General features: G+C 38.8%; 1 protein-coding gene across 1 annotated transcript in view; it reads left to right on the top strand.

The window, feature by feature from the left end:
• Nucleotides 1–400: 400 nt before the first annotated feature.
• The window catches only part of LOC116490624 (partitioning defective 3 homolog B-like), a 100,926-nt gene continuing 84,793 nt past the window's right edge, over nt 401–16,533 (top strand). The window contains exons 1-2 of the mRNA XM_032190003.1: nt 401–516; nt 4,470–4,580. Of these exons, the coding sequence (XP_032045894.1) occupies nt 401–516; nt 4,470–4,580 (227 nt within the window). The remainder of the gene's footprint in view (nt 517–4,469; nt 4,581–16,533) is intronic.

Below are 16,533 nucleotides of genomic sequence, written 5' to 3'. Positions count from 1 at the left end.
AAGGGAGCTGCTTTAATAATCTCAGCATTTTTCCCCATTTGCTGTGAAATGACTAGGAGCCAGAGCTTTTGTTATATGTACTTTACAAATCACTCTGTTTTTTTACAGATCATTTCTGGAGATGTCAAGGCTTTATGACATTGTTAGGCTGTGTATCTTGCTTGACTGTGTCATATGCCCTCTTGAATTATTTCCGTGCAGATGTTTGCAGTTCCATTATGTACCCTGTTGGCTGCAGTGACACCTACTGATCTAGGGCAACCAAATTAACTAAGAAATCCAAGTTGCTGAATTTAGTCAGCAAGCTGCTTGGGGTTCTACCCAGCAGATGTTTCTCCTCCTTACAAGTCTGGGACTTCACAGACCTGCCTGCTTTTTAATCCTTGAAGCAAATATCAACATGTTTGAGATCTGGAAGCTCCCAGCTCCACGCGGAAATGGTGTTGCCATGACCACAGCTTTAGGTCTTGCATATAAGACGTTTATCCCAAATATAACAGAGCAGGCCTATAGAAGGTTTGTTCTAACTTTTATCCCTTAAAATGGGGATAAAAGCCTTGAAATGAAGCATATGTGTGCTTTTATACGATAGCCAATTGAATGTTAATATGTACTGCGAGATGATGATGTACACTCGGTATTCATTTAATGCTTCTAAGGGGAAAATGTTAGTTATTTGCAGGGCATCCTTTGAAATTCAAAGAAATAGGATAATCCTTCACTAAGCTACAGTATGTTCTCAACTGTTGCATATGGACTTTTCCCGTAAGGATGTATCACTCTGATCACTTAAAGAAAATCCCTTTATACTTTTGTTTCCAGGACTGTGCTCTGAGTAGTTGGAATATTAATTTTCTCAGCTGAAAAGTATGCTAAGGTTATTAGGTTTTCTCTTCTGTAGCAGTACTACCCAGGCATTTGCAGCAGATAGTCAGAGAACAGGGACAGTTGCTCTAACAACCTGGGAAGTTACGAGTTTATTTCTTTTCAGTCATTATGATTAGAAGTGGATTCATTTGGCATAAACTGATTATAGATGTATATAGAATGAGAGGATGCAACCAATCCATTTGTTTCAGGTCTTCCTGTTACGTTTCTCCATTTGCACATAAGGTTTTCAGCGTAACAATTCTGAGAGAGATTAACTTAAAAGAGAATTTTGCTGTGTTCAGGATAGCAAACAGAACTTTTAAAAAATTTGTGCCATAAATCTTTTCATCAATGATGAAAATAATGCTTCTGTCAATAGCATATACTATGGAAGGTAGATTTTAATGTATTCCAATTATTTGTTGCCTGGAGAACTGGAAACTTTTAAGTCCTAAAACCATTTAGTTTTCATAGAATTTTAATATGGATTTAATTAATTCTATACTATACTTTTGACAATAGATTTTATCCTGCCCTTGTTCAAGAGAGTAGCGGGCCTCTCACTGATTTCAGTGAGAATAGCATCAAAACCCAGTTGGGCAGCAAACTTTTTTGTTGTTGGTTTTTGTTTCTATTTGTTTGTTGTTTATTCTTCTATAAGCATTAGAGAACCATTAAGCCTGTAATGCACAAAACCATGCAAGATTACAATGGGTGGAAGTTAATTTTATCATCGGAAGCCCATGGCAATTAGAACACATCAGTGAGCAGAAGATAAATTTTAGGACAGGGTGTATAATTTCAGGAAGACGTGATACTTCTTTTCTTTTCCTTTTTTTTTTTTTGTTTGTGTGTGTGTGGCTTAATGCTTTGTGCTCTATATTGGTTTTCTTAAGTGTTAATTTTTTGTTGTTTTTATTCTTTAATGTTTGTGCAAGATTTTTTTGAGCTGAAAACATATTACAATAATAATAAAAAACAATGGATTTTTATGATATAGCAATGTGCACAAGAGGCTAAAAACCTCAACGTTTCCTAGCCTTTAGCTATATGCTGCATACTTAGTGTAACAGGTAAAAATTGTAAGTCTTCACAAATCCCATGTGAAGCTAAATATAACATGAAAAACAAATAAAACAAAGCAACAACAACAACAAAAATACCCCAAAACAACAGATCAAGTGTTTTCATCAAGACCAACTCACTACTCCTGATTTATAATTACACTGGAATTTGCTAATTTTTAGCTAGAGCAGCTCTACCAATGGACAGCACTATTTTTACTGAGAGTTATGATGCTTGCAGTTGTTACAATCAAAATCGTCACTATTTTATTTAAAATGTATTTTCTTCATAAGGAAGAAATAATACTAGTCTTGAAAAGAAAGCATGCTGAACATTTCTTTTTTTTCATTTCTCTTGAGTATGCAACATATTCAGCTTTAACTCCCTTCAACAGTACAATATGCCCAAGAATACTCTTTTCAGAATCAATACTTACTACAGTCAAATATGAGAATCCACAAAATCATAATTGAAAAATTGTGGGAGAAAAGTAAGCAGACTGAATACAAACAAAGTACCAGACTTGGATTACGACCAAGATGTAAGTGCTAATACAGCCTCCCTTGAGAAAACTGCCATGAGACCTTCACAGCATGTGCAAGTGTTCAAAAGCAGGGTGTTTTCAGGTGCAGCCTGCTGGTGCTCATCCCAAGGAGAGTTGTTGTTTGGCTGTCTGGTTAGGTGCTTTGTTTATCTGACATCTCTGTAGAGAGCAATATATGCAGAGTTTCACCTGGCTTTTCACATGGGTAATGAGCCTTCCTCACTTCATATGTTCTCACTCTTTCTTAACAACCTCTATCTGTCTTGTGTTTCCCAACTGCTGCTTTCACTGCTACCACCACCCTCTGATGGGTTTTATGGCTCCGCAGCCTGGTGGGACTGCTAGAACTTGGAAAGCAGCAGTGGAATTAGTGTGCTGCTCTTGACTCAGGAAAATTAGAAGCATGGAAAGTATCTGCTGTCTTTCTGAAAGCACTGATATAAGAGAGACCATCAGAAAAGAACTGAAGATGGTTTGTAGGAAATGGGGTGTGTGTGTGCATGTATGCATCTATATTGATCAGAGGATCCCTGGAAGAATGTAATACGCTAGCTGTCTTGTCACATATAAGAAAAAGGCAAGAGAAAGCTGTGCACTGGGATGTGACTCTTCCTATTCCCCAGCACAGGCAATAGTAGAGCATCTCATGGTAATGCCTGTAGTATTTGCTTTTCTTCTTGTCTGCACCATAAACTACATGTCCGTCTCTTGTGCCCATCATATATACACATATAACCAAATTCTTATTGTCTGGAAGACTTGCTGAAGAGTCTGTCAGAACTTCATTTGACCATAAGCTCATAATTATTGATTTAAATGCACTAAAAATTTGGATTGTTGACTTACAAGCCTGACAAGAAAGATTTCTGCTTTGGTCAGAGCAAAAACCTAAAGTCAATGATTTACAACTTAACTACATGTACAGTAGTTCAGCTGTTCCACTTGAGGCAGTTTGGGCTGACATGAAAAATAAAAAGGGTAAAAGAAAGATCACCAAGACAATACTGCAGACTTACAGAGAAGAGTAAGTAGTGAGAAATCATTACTTTTTTGTACGTACTGTCATTGATTTGCATGAAAGGACACTAACTTATGTGGAAGACACTGATCTTTTATTTACTTACAGAATTGAGAATTTCAAATTGGGGAAGAGGTGAGGAGGTTTTTATACTTTTTGGCCCATAATTCATAAGCATATTTGAGATACGACATACTTGACCCCAGTATTCTGTCTAGCTCCACCAAAAATGATATGTAGCTCCCTGGTTTAGTCACCTTTTACAGGCTGCATAAAACGGGCTGTTATGTTATGCAACATAACATCTCAGTGCAACATATAAAACAGTGGGACCCCAGAACTGATGGGGGTCTCTGGAGGACTTTCACTGCATAAATGTTAAAGTATAGTGCATCCCCAGGCAGAAAGGAAAACACAAGTACTTTAAAAAGAGATCTTAAAAGCAGTCTAGTTTTGTACTTTAAAATATATCAAGATTTTATTCTTTCTGAATGCATCATTATTTAAACAAAGAACAAATCTTTAAATTAAGACAAGATATGATTAAGAGATAATAGATACTGATAAGAGCAGAATTTGTGGTCCAGTTTGGGTGCTGGCACCACAGTCACTGCAGATTACTTTCAGAGAGCTGTCCTGTGGTAAGAACAACCTTCTGCTACTTTAAAATGTGCAATAATAGTTTAGTCCTGCAGTGGCTTGCGTTTTGGGTTTGGTGGGGCTTCACTGCTTTCTCTCTCGAGCAGTATGTTTCAAAAGTTCGGGAACCAAATCAGTTCATAACTAATCCTTCCTATTACACACAGCCCATTTAAAAATGTACTTCTTTTGCTATGTGGGATCTATGAGTGGTCAAGATAAAAGCTTACAGTGTTGTGATTGCCTAAAATTTCAGTGCTTTATGATAGATAAGTACTGTTTTTTCTTCTGGTAATTACTTCTTCCTGACTCCTTCCTTAATACCTTAAACAGATTTGGAAAGAAAAAGGAAGATAAAAGTGGGAAAACAGATCAGAAGGGGAATCCAAAGCATGATGTACTTAAAGAAGAGGAGCTGGAGAAAATGAAAGATGAACGTGAAAGGTAAGTAAATCATGTCCGCGTTTTTGTTCATCAGATGAAAAACCGATCCAGTACATCAGACATCTTTGGCTTCATCTGGCTGTGCCATAAGATGGTAGTTTTTGGACTTAAGTATGTTCTTTACTGCACAAGAGTTTGCTGGCTAGCCCCATGTTGCAGAAGTATCTAGTCAGCAAGTGTTGAGTAGGCAGGCACAATGGGAAGAAAAGAGGCTCAGCTAGATGCAGTCAGTCTGAAGACTTAGAGGCAGGGGTCTGCTGACATTCAGGGGGTGGGAAAGGGATGCTGGGCAAGACAAGAATCTGAGGTTCGTAGGTACCACTGGGCATGTGTCAGCAGTGAGTTGCAGAATTTCAGAAGTAAGGCTCTGAGACTGAAATACAAGGAACCACTGATGTGAGTAACACCAGTTCTCTTGTTCATAAAAATGCTCCTGTTTCATGCCCAATCTTATCATTTTCATGATTTCTGCAAACAGGGGGAGCTTGCAGTTTTCTCCTTTCACCCATTTCAGCCATTCAGGGTTTGGGGTTAGTCTGTAAGTGCTGACAAGGCTCAGCAAACTTCTTTCTCCGCTTCTCTAACCCAACTCATCCAGGTGTCCTCCATGATATGCCAGTGAGGGTCTTTGCTCCCTTTGGATAGCTGCTGTCAGAAAAGTTAGAGCCCATACTTGCTGGCTTTCAAGAGGCTTCTGCAGTTGCTGCAAGACTTTTCAAGCTGTAGTATTATGGGTTGTCAGTGCACAGGGAAAGCTTTCAGAGGCTTATTTCCCTCAGTGGAAAACGCTGCTCCTGGGTGATGGGAAGGAAGCAGATACAGTTCATTTTGGGAGTTCTGGGTCTTTCCCTGTGGTACAGGCCAGCCTTTGTGGTGCTGATCAGTGCCCAGGGAAAAGATATCCTGCTTTCATTTGAGTCATGCAGTGCACAGTCAGCTGTATGAGTGGAGTGGGAGATGACGGGATGGAGAAAAAGAAATAAATCCAGGCCCTGACCACTGAAGTCTGCTGCTAATATTTATTTGACTCATTTTAAAAGCTAGTATGGTATCCAATTGCCACAGTGCTGCTTCTTGCTGCTACTGGATATGCCTAGCCAGTGTTTGAAGTATTTAGTTCATCCAAGTTAAGTAGTGTCAGGAGAAACTTTGTACCATTTGTTTTAAAATTTCTGTATCACGTCCTTGATTTTGCCAGATTGATGAGTGCCTTTATTTTAAACTGCTGACTCCCAATTTGGATACTGGCAATTTGAGAGGTATGTGTCCTTCATTTTAAAGAAGCCAGTGTCTTTTATTAGGATCCTGGCAAGCTAAGAAGCATGTATTCCATCTGTTAAAGGGCCAGTGTCATTTAGTAAAATGTTGGCAGGCTGCAAGGAATGAACCCTTCTGTCTAGAGGTCTAACATTCCAATTGGACATGAGATAATTGTTCTTAATACTTCTTTAGTGTTGTATTATTTTTTTAAAGTTACAGTCGCTGATTGACAGTAACTTGGTAAGACTGCATTAGAAACTGGCAGCTCAATGTCTTCATCATTCTGGTTTCTCTAGTAATGATTTCAGTTTTGACCTGGAAGAGTTTGTGACTGAAATGGAGAACAGCAGGTGTGTTGAGAAGTGGATGAACCAAGATGATATTTTTAACTCACTTATTTGCCTCTTCTTCTGTAATGCATGAAAATAGAAATATACCCTATTTTCTATCAGGTAATACAGCTTGTATGGCTTAAGGATTAAAATCAAAAAATAAAGAGGGGGGAGAGACGAGGAGTGAATAAAATTTCCTTGCGTTATCCCCAAAGCTATGCAACATATGCTGTAAAAGCAGTCAAGTCACTTCAGCTTTCTAAGTGAAATAAGAGCACGGCAGTATATGTTTGCACACGTAAGTACGTCTACAGGCTGACTCCTGAATCCTTCTTGAATCGTAAGATGGAAGAGGCTCCATCTTTCCTGGAGGAAAATTAAATAAGGTTCTCATATATGGGTAAGAACTGTTTGGGAGATAGAGTAAAATCAGTGGAAGGAAACATTACTTGACTTAAATATAATTCAGTCCTTTTGTTTTGTTGTTGACTGTTCAGCTAGTGATGATACTCAGTAAAACACTAGACAAGTTTTATAGCTCTGTCTCAAGATTTAGTGATTGTATAAAGTAATTGAATTCCAAGATTTTAATGCAGATATTGGCAAAGAAAACCTTGTGGCACATCCACACCATAGATCTTCTGCTTCTATGACTTCACTAGCTACAGTTCTGCATACTTGGTTTCATCTTTATAAAACCAACCTTTGCTGAATTTTACTAAAGCATCAGTATGCTTTCAAATCATGTTTTCAAACGAGTTACGTTAAAACTACTAGGAATGTAATAGTAGAACAAATGGACTACAGAAATGTTGATAGAAATGCAGCTTTTGTCCGTTGATACCCATGAACAAATCCTCTATTTAACAGTTAGAACAAAATACAAATTGCTTTTCTGACATCTAACCTTTTTCAAATTAATTTAAACACATACCTAATTTTACTTTTCCAAGATGGGCTGTCTAAGTAATTTTGTTCAGACACAATCCCAATTACTACAGTTTTAAAGTCAGTTTGTTTGCTTAAACTTCAGTTTTCTTTAATGCTGACTACCTAAATATTTCAGAATCTGTCATATCAACTAATACTTAGGATTTTCAGTGGTATCTTTTTCAGAGGCTGAGCTGTCCATTTTGGACACTGGTAGAAGAGGTCAGAGTAGTTGATTTTTGGGCTGGGTGTGACAGGATTAATGATCGAGTGCATCTTAGCAGCTGTGGACCTTGCATGGTTTTGGAGGTTGGTTTTACATGCACTATATGTTTGGCAGATCTCCAAAAAAAAAAAAAAAAAAAAAAAAAAAAAGACACCAAAAAGAAAAAAGAAAAAAAGAATACCATTTCAAGATATGTTCCAGCTGAGAAATAGTTTTCAGAAGGAAATGCATTTCCAGTTTACAGGAGCAGGTTGTCACTTGGAGTTTTGCAAAGGTGTTAGTTTTTTTGATTGGTGTTGAATAGGTACAATAATATCTCACAGAATTCCAGAGACAGGCCTGCCATAATTCTGTATTTCCTTGTACACAGCCTTTTTCCAGAAATTTTGACAGATGTTATCAGTGCATGATTATGGATTGGCTGTGCAGTACAAATTCAGTGACTCTGACAGGAAACATCAGATCTTATGTAGGTGTGCTTGCAGGAACATAAGTCCATCATGCTCAGACTAGGCTGGATTTACTGCTTGCATGGAGAAAGAATTGTACAGTGCATGTGCAACAAGTCTGACACATCCAGAATGTGTTAGATCTAGTAGGCGTGTGCAGACAGAGCATACAGCACTTACTCTGTAATGCAGATGCTTCCCAAAAGGATTGAACTTGCTGCACATTGGTCCACAGCACAGATTTGCCTGGCAACCTTTTTATGGGCCACCAAGTTAAAGATTTGAACCTTAAAAAGTGAAAAAATTGAGTATTTCTCTAGACTAGCAATTCTTATTTCCATTCCACATCTTTCAGTTCTCAGTACGACTCTCTGTACTGTACTGCCTTGTAGCTGCAGTTCTCTGAAGCAGCCCTGCATCCTGCACTAAAATGCTGACATCGTTATTATTTCTTACTGCTTGTATTCCCTAACAGTCCCAACCAAGGTGAAGGTCTCATTGTGCTCGTTGCTGTTAGGGAAGCTTGGGCCCAGCCCCAAGCACTTACAGTTGAGGTAGCAGAGACAAAATCTGTCAGGGAAAAAAAAAAAAAAAGTGTCCCGTGGGTGGGAATATGATGTGCAGGCAGTGCAGCTGCTTATCCAGGTTCCTAAAAAGTCCCTGTCAGACTAGGAATTTGTTCCAGACCTTAGCCCCAGGCCTCCTTTCATTGCAAAGGCAGTGCTTCATTATATGACTGCTACTTCTGCAGGCTTCAAGTGGTTAAAGGGAATTTAGGATGTTAGGCATTCCTCATTTAGTAATGGCTTTATCTGTGTCCAATTGAATATGAAGTCAGCACTCTTCTGAATTTCACAATTTTCTCCTTCTCCCCCTACCTCCCGTAGCTTTCCTTTCTACTGCAGCAATACAAAACCACTGAAACTTTACCAGAGAAAGTCAGAACTTCAGGGCACAGCTAGTTTAGGAGGAACGACTTAGCTTGTGATACAGTTCTCTGAGGTGGTGGTTTGTCCTTCCTGACACCAGTCAAGTGGTTCATTGGACTGAGGCCCTACTTCAAATAAGCTCAACATTTTGTTCCTGCTTCAAAGACTTTGGCTGTAATAAAACATGTGCTCCAAAGGTCTAGAATCTGCCCATAAAAGGAAAAAGCGAATGCTGTGTCTGAGGTTTATTTTGATCAAGCTGACTCAAATCTGTATTTTTAGTGCATTCTGTATAAATTACTCAGAATCTATCATTTTAACAATAAGATGTTCGCTACATTATTAAACGTTGGAAGGGATCCTGTTTTCTTTCCCTCAAAACAAGATTTCTCTTCCTCCCTTCTTCCCATCTTTTTCCCACTCATTTGGGGTTGCCTTTAAATTTTCTGAAGTTTGAAAATCTTCGTAAAACAAACTAGATAAATATATTAGGCACTTGAGTTTTACACATAATAATTTGTTTGCCTTTCAAATGCAAATAAAGTGACTGTAAATGAAAGAAAACTCTTTTTTTATTTATTTAGGATTATCGTACAGGAATATTCATGCTGAGACCGGAGTCTCTCTTCTAACAGAATAGAACATTTCCTTCACATGTATATATTCCCTTCACATAAATTTTCACAAAATATGGCACTCTGTTGAAAATGGGGTGATTTTGATAAGTAGCATATCATACATTGGTGAATAAGGAGGCTCCCTATGTAAAAAAAAAAAAAAAAAAAAGCAAACTGTACTCTGCACTTGTTCAGAGGATAACTCATTTTGTTCAATCAGTCTGTTTTTTTTTTTTTTTTTACTACATATTAGCATTAATTGAGGATTTTTTTTAATAGTATTAAGTTGTCGAGTGGAATGTCAGAGAAGCAGAAAGAACATCTGGCCCTTGCTTTCTGAATGTCTGAACCGAATGCTTAAGTTACAGTGCATCTCAAATTTGGGTAAAATTAAATGGTTTTAGTTTTCATATTAAAGACTGAGTTGCCTTTACTTTTCAGAAACCTTCCAGAAATTGAAGGGAGCTTCTCTTGTCTTATCAGCTCTGGTGCTTGTTGCCTGTTCCCATAGTTTAAAAAATCAATACATATGTTTTTGATATTTGGCAAACTGAGATTTAATTTTGCAGCTGCAAGATCCCTGTACGAAGGGAATGCATCTTACAGAAATAAAATCATTTAGAGACCATTTCTATATGAGAGAATACTTGTGAGTGAAACTCCATTCCATTTCTGTTAGCAGTTGCTTCATTATATTTAATTACAAACAATTTCTACGTTACTGGAAATCAAAATGAAGACAAGAATAGTTACAGCCACGGCAGTGTGGTACGAAAGCCAAATTGTTCTGAGTCAAAAGTTGAAACTCACTGTTACAAAAATGAAAGTACGATTTTTAAATGTGGTACATCTCAGACTGCACTCATACACACAAAAAATGTTATCAACCCCATGTAGTTTTTGTGCTTGCGTTACAGTCTTGCAAAGTCTGAAAGTATTATTATGGCTGTTTATAGTTTATATTGATCTCTAGTAAAATGTTGGTAATTGCTCTTCTCACCATTCCACTCTGTGCTAAACCACATGTTTTTGGGACTCTGAACGTGTGCATCATTATTTATTAAGGGTTAATCCAACACTGCATATCTCTTCATTGAGTATGCCTGACTTTGCAACACAGCTAGGTCCTGTGGTTTAGACAAAATAAAATGTTGGATGTGATCCCAGTTTTAATACTCCCAATTTATTATAACCATTGAACTCTGATCAGATCACGGATTGGATTGGATCCCAGTTTTTTAAATGTTTCAATTTATTGCTGGCTTGCAACCCTGATAAGAATACATATTTGATTAAAGCTTCAGTTTTCAAAAATTCCAGTTAATTACTTTTAGATTCTTATTAGATCATAGTCGTGTAGTATGGTATGTTGAAGTTATGAAAAAGTTAGTGGATGATGTTGCATAGGTCAAGGTCATAGTTTCATTTTTTGCTGACAGTATGAAGTTATCAGATTTCTGTTTATTACTGTGGCAGCACTTGCACTGGACAGGAGGACAGATTAATCCCAACCCATTGATTCTGAATGATTCTCATTTTAGGTCTGCTGCTGCTCTGCATACCAGAACATGTAATAAAAGACTACCACTGAACACTGAGAAACTGATGCATGGTTATGAATAGCTGAGGTAGATGACTCACGTTTACCTTTCACAGGTTGTGACGTGGAATCCAGAACCAAATAGCAGTTTGTGAGCTCCTTCAGAGGGCTAATACACAGCTGGAGGGCATTTGTATGAAAATATTAGGATGTGAGTTCTACCTCACAGCCTCAAGTCCTACCTCAGCATTTCGCACTGTGGATGGCAAAATGGCATGTGGAGTTGGTCCTTCTCTTAAACTATCGCAGTACTGTTCCATGTATTGGAGATTGCTGAAAATAACCCTCTCCAGGTATCATAGCCGTGCCCTCTAAGTAAGACCCAAAGTCTCATCAAAGTGTCCTTGGTTTGCTCATCTTTGAGGCACTGGTTCCACTTTGCTCTGGAGACCACTTTTCACAAGCTGTGCTACTTGCCCACCGAACCAAGAGGTCCGAGCAGCCCAGTGGCAATGGCCTGGCTCTTGCTTGCATGGACATGCCAGTGCAGTGCTTTCTGGATGTATGGGAGCTTTATTGCTTGGTGTTTTAAAAAATTAGACTGTAAAACAGAAATACTGTTATTAGAAACTTTTAAAGACCAAATTAATACAGTGAAACTGGCCAGTGTACTAGCCAGCCTGGGTAGTAGAGTGCTTTCTAGGAGACAGACTAATCTGGCTTAGGGATTTCTTAGATGCAGTACAGACCGTAGGTCAGCTCTTGGCCTACCCCAAAATCAATAAGAGCATAAGAATGACTTGGAAGCTGCATTTCGTACCTTGCCCTTCCAATTGTGATTTATAACAATCTATCAGAAGTCCTTGGCAGGCGCTTTGAAGTAAAGCCACAGCACAGAATTCCTGTTCCTGTTTCCAGTGGAAAAAAAATGAAAGTACAATTCATGGGGATGGACAGGAAGTCAGTTTGCATTTGTGATTCTCCATAGCAAGCTTAAACCAAAATAACTGAAAAGCTTGAAGTCTTCTCTGCTCGGTCAAAGCTCGGTTTTGCTCTCTAGTCCAAGACTGGTAATTAGGAAAACAACAACAAGAGCAAATGTGAAGCCCAGACTGACAGACGGAGATTGTTCCTGTTCTTGAACAGGGAGATTCTGTTCAATAGGTTCCAGGTTTGATGTCATTGAGTGTAGAATAAGGAAACGGGAAATACATCCTATCATGTGGAGCTAGGCCTGCTCCTTCCACTACAAGTATTTAATTCAAATTAAGGCACAGTATGTATGCGGTTGCAGAGGTGGTTTTGCAAAATCATGAGGTCTCACTAGGTGAGTGGGAACTGCACATGGTAGGTACCTGTGCAGAGATGTCCCAAGTATATTGCATTACTACCGTATTATAAATAATTAAATCTACTTTCTTTCCTAAAGGTGGTAGGACAAAGTAATCTCTTGAGGTGCATCTGTTGCACAACTCATTGGCATGTTGAAGCCTAAAGAGGCCACATTTCTGCTTGGATTTTGATTTCTGGAAAAAAATAATGTGACATAGATTTAAAGACAGCTGGCCTAGGTGTCAGTAGAGGTGTATGACTTAATGATTTGTACAGTTGAAGCTGAACTCTCTGCCAGATCCTGTGTCATCACATCCTCCTTTTGAGTTAATTTTAGATGCTAGATTCAAGGTTCATCAGGAAGTGCTGTGATCCCAGGTCTCAGGTGATGTGTGGGCCACAAATTAGCATTGAACAAAGTTCTGGGCCACATGTGGGTGGGTGAATTCAGAACAGAAGGTAGTGGGTAGGTTCTGGGGTTTCGAAAACATGAACCTGCAGTAAAATTCACGTTATGTGACAGACATTTTATTGTAGCCCAGTAGTGCACCATGACTAGTGTTAGGCATGCAGAGTACTTACCTAATACAGACTCTGCTGTCCTTCCTCAGGTATGATGTGCAGAATACCTGACCTAGATATTTTTTTACTGAAAAGAACAAATCATAGCAGCCTGGGAATCCCTTTAAATCAGCGTAGAGAGCTAGGCCCACAACTTACTTATGGTCTGCAAAGTCCCTGCAGATACAAGGTCTTCTTACAGGAGGAGACTGAAGTTCCTAAAGGCATCAGAACATTTCAGTTGAAAGACACTAAAGAAGGAATTTTGACAAACCTGGAATGATTCCACTATTTAATCCACATTGCTACAAAACAAGGAACATCCTGTTGACAAGAGGCTGAGCAACCTGGTAGTGTAGTCAGCCTTGCTTTTTCAGCAGGAGATGGAACAGGGTGACCTTTAGAGGGTTCCTTCTACCCTATTTTATTTTTTTTAATGAAATTGGCACTTCAGAAAACAACACAGGATAGTTACAAGCAGAGAAAATTGCATAATGTAGTAAAATACGGAATTTAATGTGATAATTTGCTTTTAGTAATCTGCTGCATTTCACCAAATGTAGAACTAATGTGGAAAAAAAGAGAGCTGCTGAAACTTTCTTAGATTTAGCAGCAAAAGTGAAGTCGTGCTCTCATTGAAGTTCACGAGCAGGAACGCACTGACCTCATTAGAACCAAAATTTTTCTTTACAGGGCAAGATCCTGAGTGACTTGGTGATCACTCCCTGTCACCCCTGAGATAAATGGAAGAACATTGAGCCATCTGTCTTTTCTGTCCAAAGCTCACACTTAGTCATCAGGAAAATTCTTGTTTTGTGGCATGAAACGGCTATGTTTCATCTTCAGTTTGTCATAAACTTAGGCTACATTGACCATAAAATTTCCTTCTTAGTTTTTTCTTTCCCATGTTTCTTTGCTTACAGTCATCAAAGGGCAGCTTTTTCAGTCAATTCAGCATTACATGGAAGGCATAGGATAGTTCTCCAGAATAGGCATTGTTTTGTGTTTAAAACTTGGTGGTTTTGATTGTTGGGCCACTTAATGCTTGTTGCAAGATCTATCTTAGCCCAAGTTAGTCTCTTACTCTTTTAAATTTGTGAGATGCCTTATTTTTTATTTATTTCCAAGACCGTTTCTGTTCTTCTCCCTGTAATTAGTATCTGTAATTGTAAATAAGTTGTTCAAATCCAGCACAATAGAATGAGATAGAATGAAGAAACACTTGCATAGTTTATGGAGAGGTTGTTTTTGACAAATATGCCTCCAGCAGAATGCCCTGAAAGGTAATGCTAAGTTAGATGTTGTTTGGATATCTTTTTTTTATTATTATTTTATTTAGCTGTAAGACTTGCCTACCTCTAGAGTTTTCCTAGATGATGATTGAAAAAATATAAGTGAGTCTTTTCCTGATAAAAGATGCAGGTTTGAATCAAGTTATTAATGTCATTATAGACCATGCCCATCTGAAAAATGAGTGTGAAATAAAAAAAATTAAAAGCACTATACTGAAATTATTTCCTCAGATATTCAAGTGAAATATATCCATTCCCATCAGTGATTATGGCTTATGAATATCTGAAGGCAGGATGTTTTCAGTCCACTATTATGTAAATGAATGAAAATACAATATTTTAGTTACCAAAATATATTTTGCTAGCAGCTAGAAAGAAATTAAAACATTAAACCCAATGGAAATCTAAGTGACCTCCTGCAGAAATAGGCTGCTTTCCTCTAGTCAACCCGTTACTCAATATATGTATGAATTAGGTAAATGAGAGACAAAAGCAGAAATGTTATGTAAAATCACAGTTGAAGTATTAAGATACTAAATCAGATGTAAATTGAGTAATCATTGCAGTATGTAGATCTCGGGGAGAGTCACATGAGTGGGGAAAAAATCAGTGCAGCAGCTTTTATTCTGCTGTTCACAAGGAAGAACCAAATGAGTGGGAAAATGTTTAGCATCTCAATGATTTCAAAAGACTTAAAGATCAGGTTCTTTTTCAGAGTTTAGGTGCACCTCAAACTGCTTGTACACACACTCACCTGCTCTTATTCTGCTCCTCTTTTTGTGAACAGGATAGAAATTCTCCTAAAAGACCTATCGCTCCCTCCCTGTTTCTGTTGCATGTTTTATCTGTTGATATTCTTTATTCTCCCCCAGGAATATCTTTCATTGACTTAGCCAGCATCTTTCTTATTCATATATATGCTTGCTCTTCAACAAAGACTATTGCTTTTAATCTACCTTACAAGAAATGTTGCTGTATTCATCTTAAGTATAGAACAAAGTCCCTGAACCACTCAGTATTTCGCTATTATAAAATACACCATTTGGTCAGCAAGTATATTTTCTGTCCATTAGTTGTGTTTGACTACTTAGATTGGCACCTTGAGGCTTAAACCGTGTCATTCTTTGTATCTGCTCAGTACTAAGCACAGTCAGTGTATGGCTTATTAAATAAAAAAAAAAAAAAAAAAAAAAAGCATCACTCTTGTGCTTTCCCTGAGAAATCAGAAGAAATAGTACCACTTGCCATTTTGGATCCATTGAACAACTTCAGTGCTGTCAATTTTGAGGGCTCTGTGCCCTCAAAAAGTAAGAGCAACCTTTCTGCAGCAACACAGATCGGTCACAGGTGCTTACTGGCAACTCTGGGTTGCAAGCTACAGGTTGTGCTAATCAATTTTTTACCTTATCTTGAGATATAAACAGAGAATACTCCGTAAACTCATAGATATTTCATACTTGTGTATAAAAACATGGATAAAGCTGAAGCTGTAACAGCTTAGCAGAAAGTACTGGGAAAAGCCATTGCTACTTTAGTAAATAACTAGCAAAAATTGTACTAAAAGCCACTGCTGATACAAGATGAGGCATCTGGAAGTGGCATGTGTGCCTAGTCCTGCTGGGACTTGACTCTCCTAACTTGCTGCTGAAAGCATGGTCACAACAGGGCTTACACCACCACTTCTAAAGTTGGCGGGCTGGAGCACATTTCACATAGCATCCGCCTCCAGCTCGTGTTCTTGCACCAGTAAGCCAGTATGCAGTGCTCCTGCCCCTGCTTTCCATGGGACTGTCACCACACAAGTGCTTCTGGTGGGGCTTGTGCCACCAGAAAGCTGTGAGTTTTTTGAGACCCTCTAGAGAAGTGTTTCTTGCCAGACTTCGTGCTGACAGGACATCCCAGAGCTCATGGGTGTGCAAGGGAGACGTTCAAATGCCTCAGTAAAGACTGTGCTTTTTGTCATGGGTATATTTCTGGTTGATTGTTCTTTTCTCCCCCATCCAAAGCTGTTCTGGTGTGAAATGCAGCCTTGCAGAAGTAAAAGCCCATGGTGTCTCCTGGGCTGAGCTCCCCTCCTGTTGTCCTTACACTGTGATCAGATCTAGCGGCTGTTTGTGCCTCCAAGCAGCTTCTTGTGCCTCCTGTTGGGTGGCAGACACCCTGAGCCTTGCATGGGGGTGGCAGGACTGCTCTCAAGGTGATAGCTCCTTAGATGGTGACTCCCTGCACATCTCCTTCCGAGCTAGGGCTGGTGTTGGGCCTCCAGAGCTGCAGGCTGGGTTGCATCCAATATGTGCCTGGTTGCACCTTGTTGCAAGCGGTCTTTGATTTCCAAAGTTTTTTATGACCCTGGCCTTCTTTCAGCTACTGTGCTGCTCACACTAAGTCCGGTGTTTTAGTTTTTCCAGAGTTTTTTTTCTGCATGGGTTTTAGAAGGTTCAGCATTTTCTTGTTCCCTGCTCCCAACCCAGCCACCCACCCTGGG

Source organism: Aythya fuligula, chromosome 6 (genome assembly GCF_009819795.1).
Source record: "Aythya fuligula isolate bAytFul2 chromosome 6, bAytFul2.pri, whole genome shotgun sequence".
Classification (NCBI taxonomy): domain Eukaryota; kingdom Metazoa; phylum Chordata; class Aves; order Anseriformes; family Anatidae; genus Aythya; species Aythya fuligula.
The sequence above is the reverse complement of the archived record's forward strand: the minus strand, read 5'-3'. Positions and strand labels throughout refer to the sequence as shown.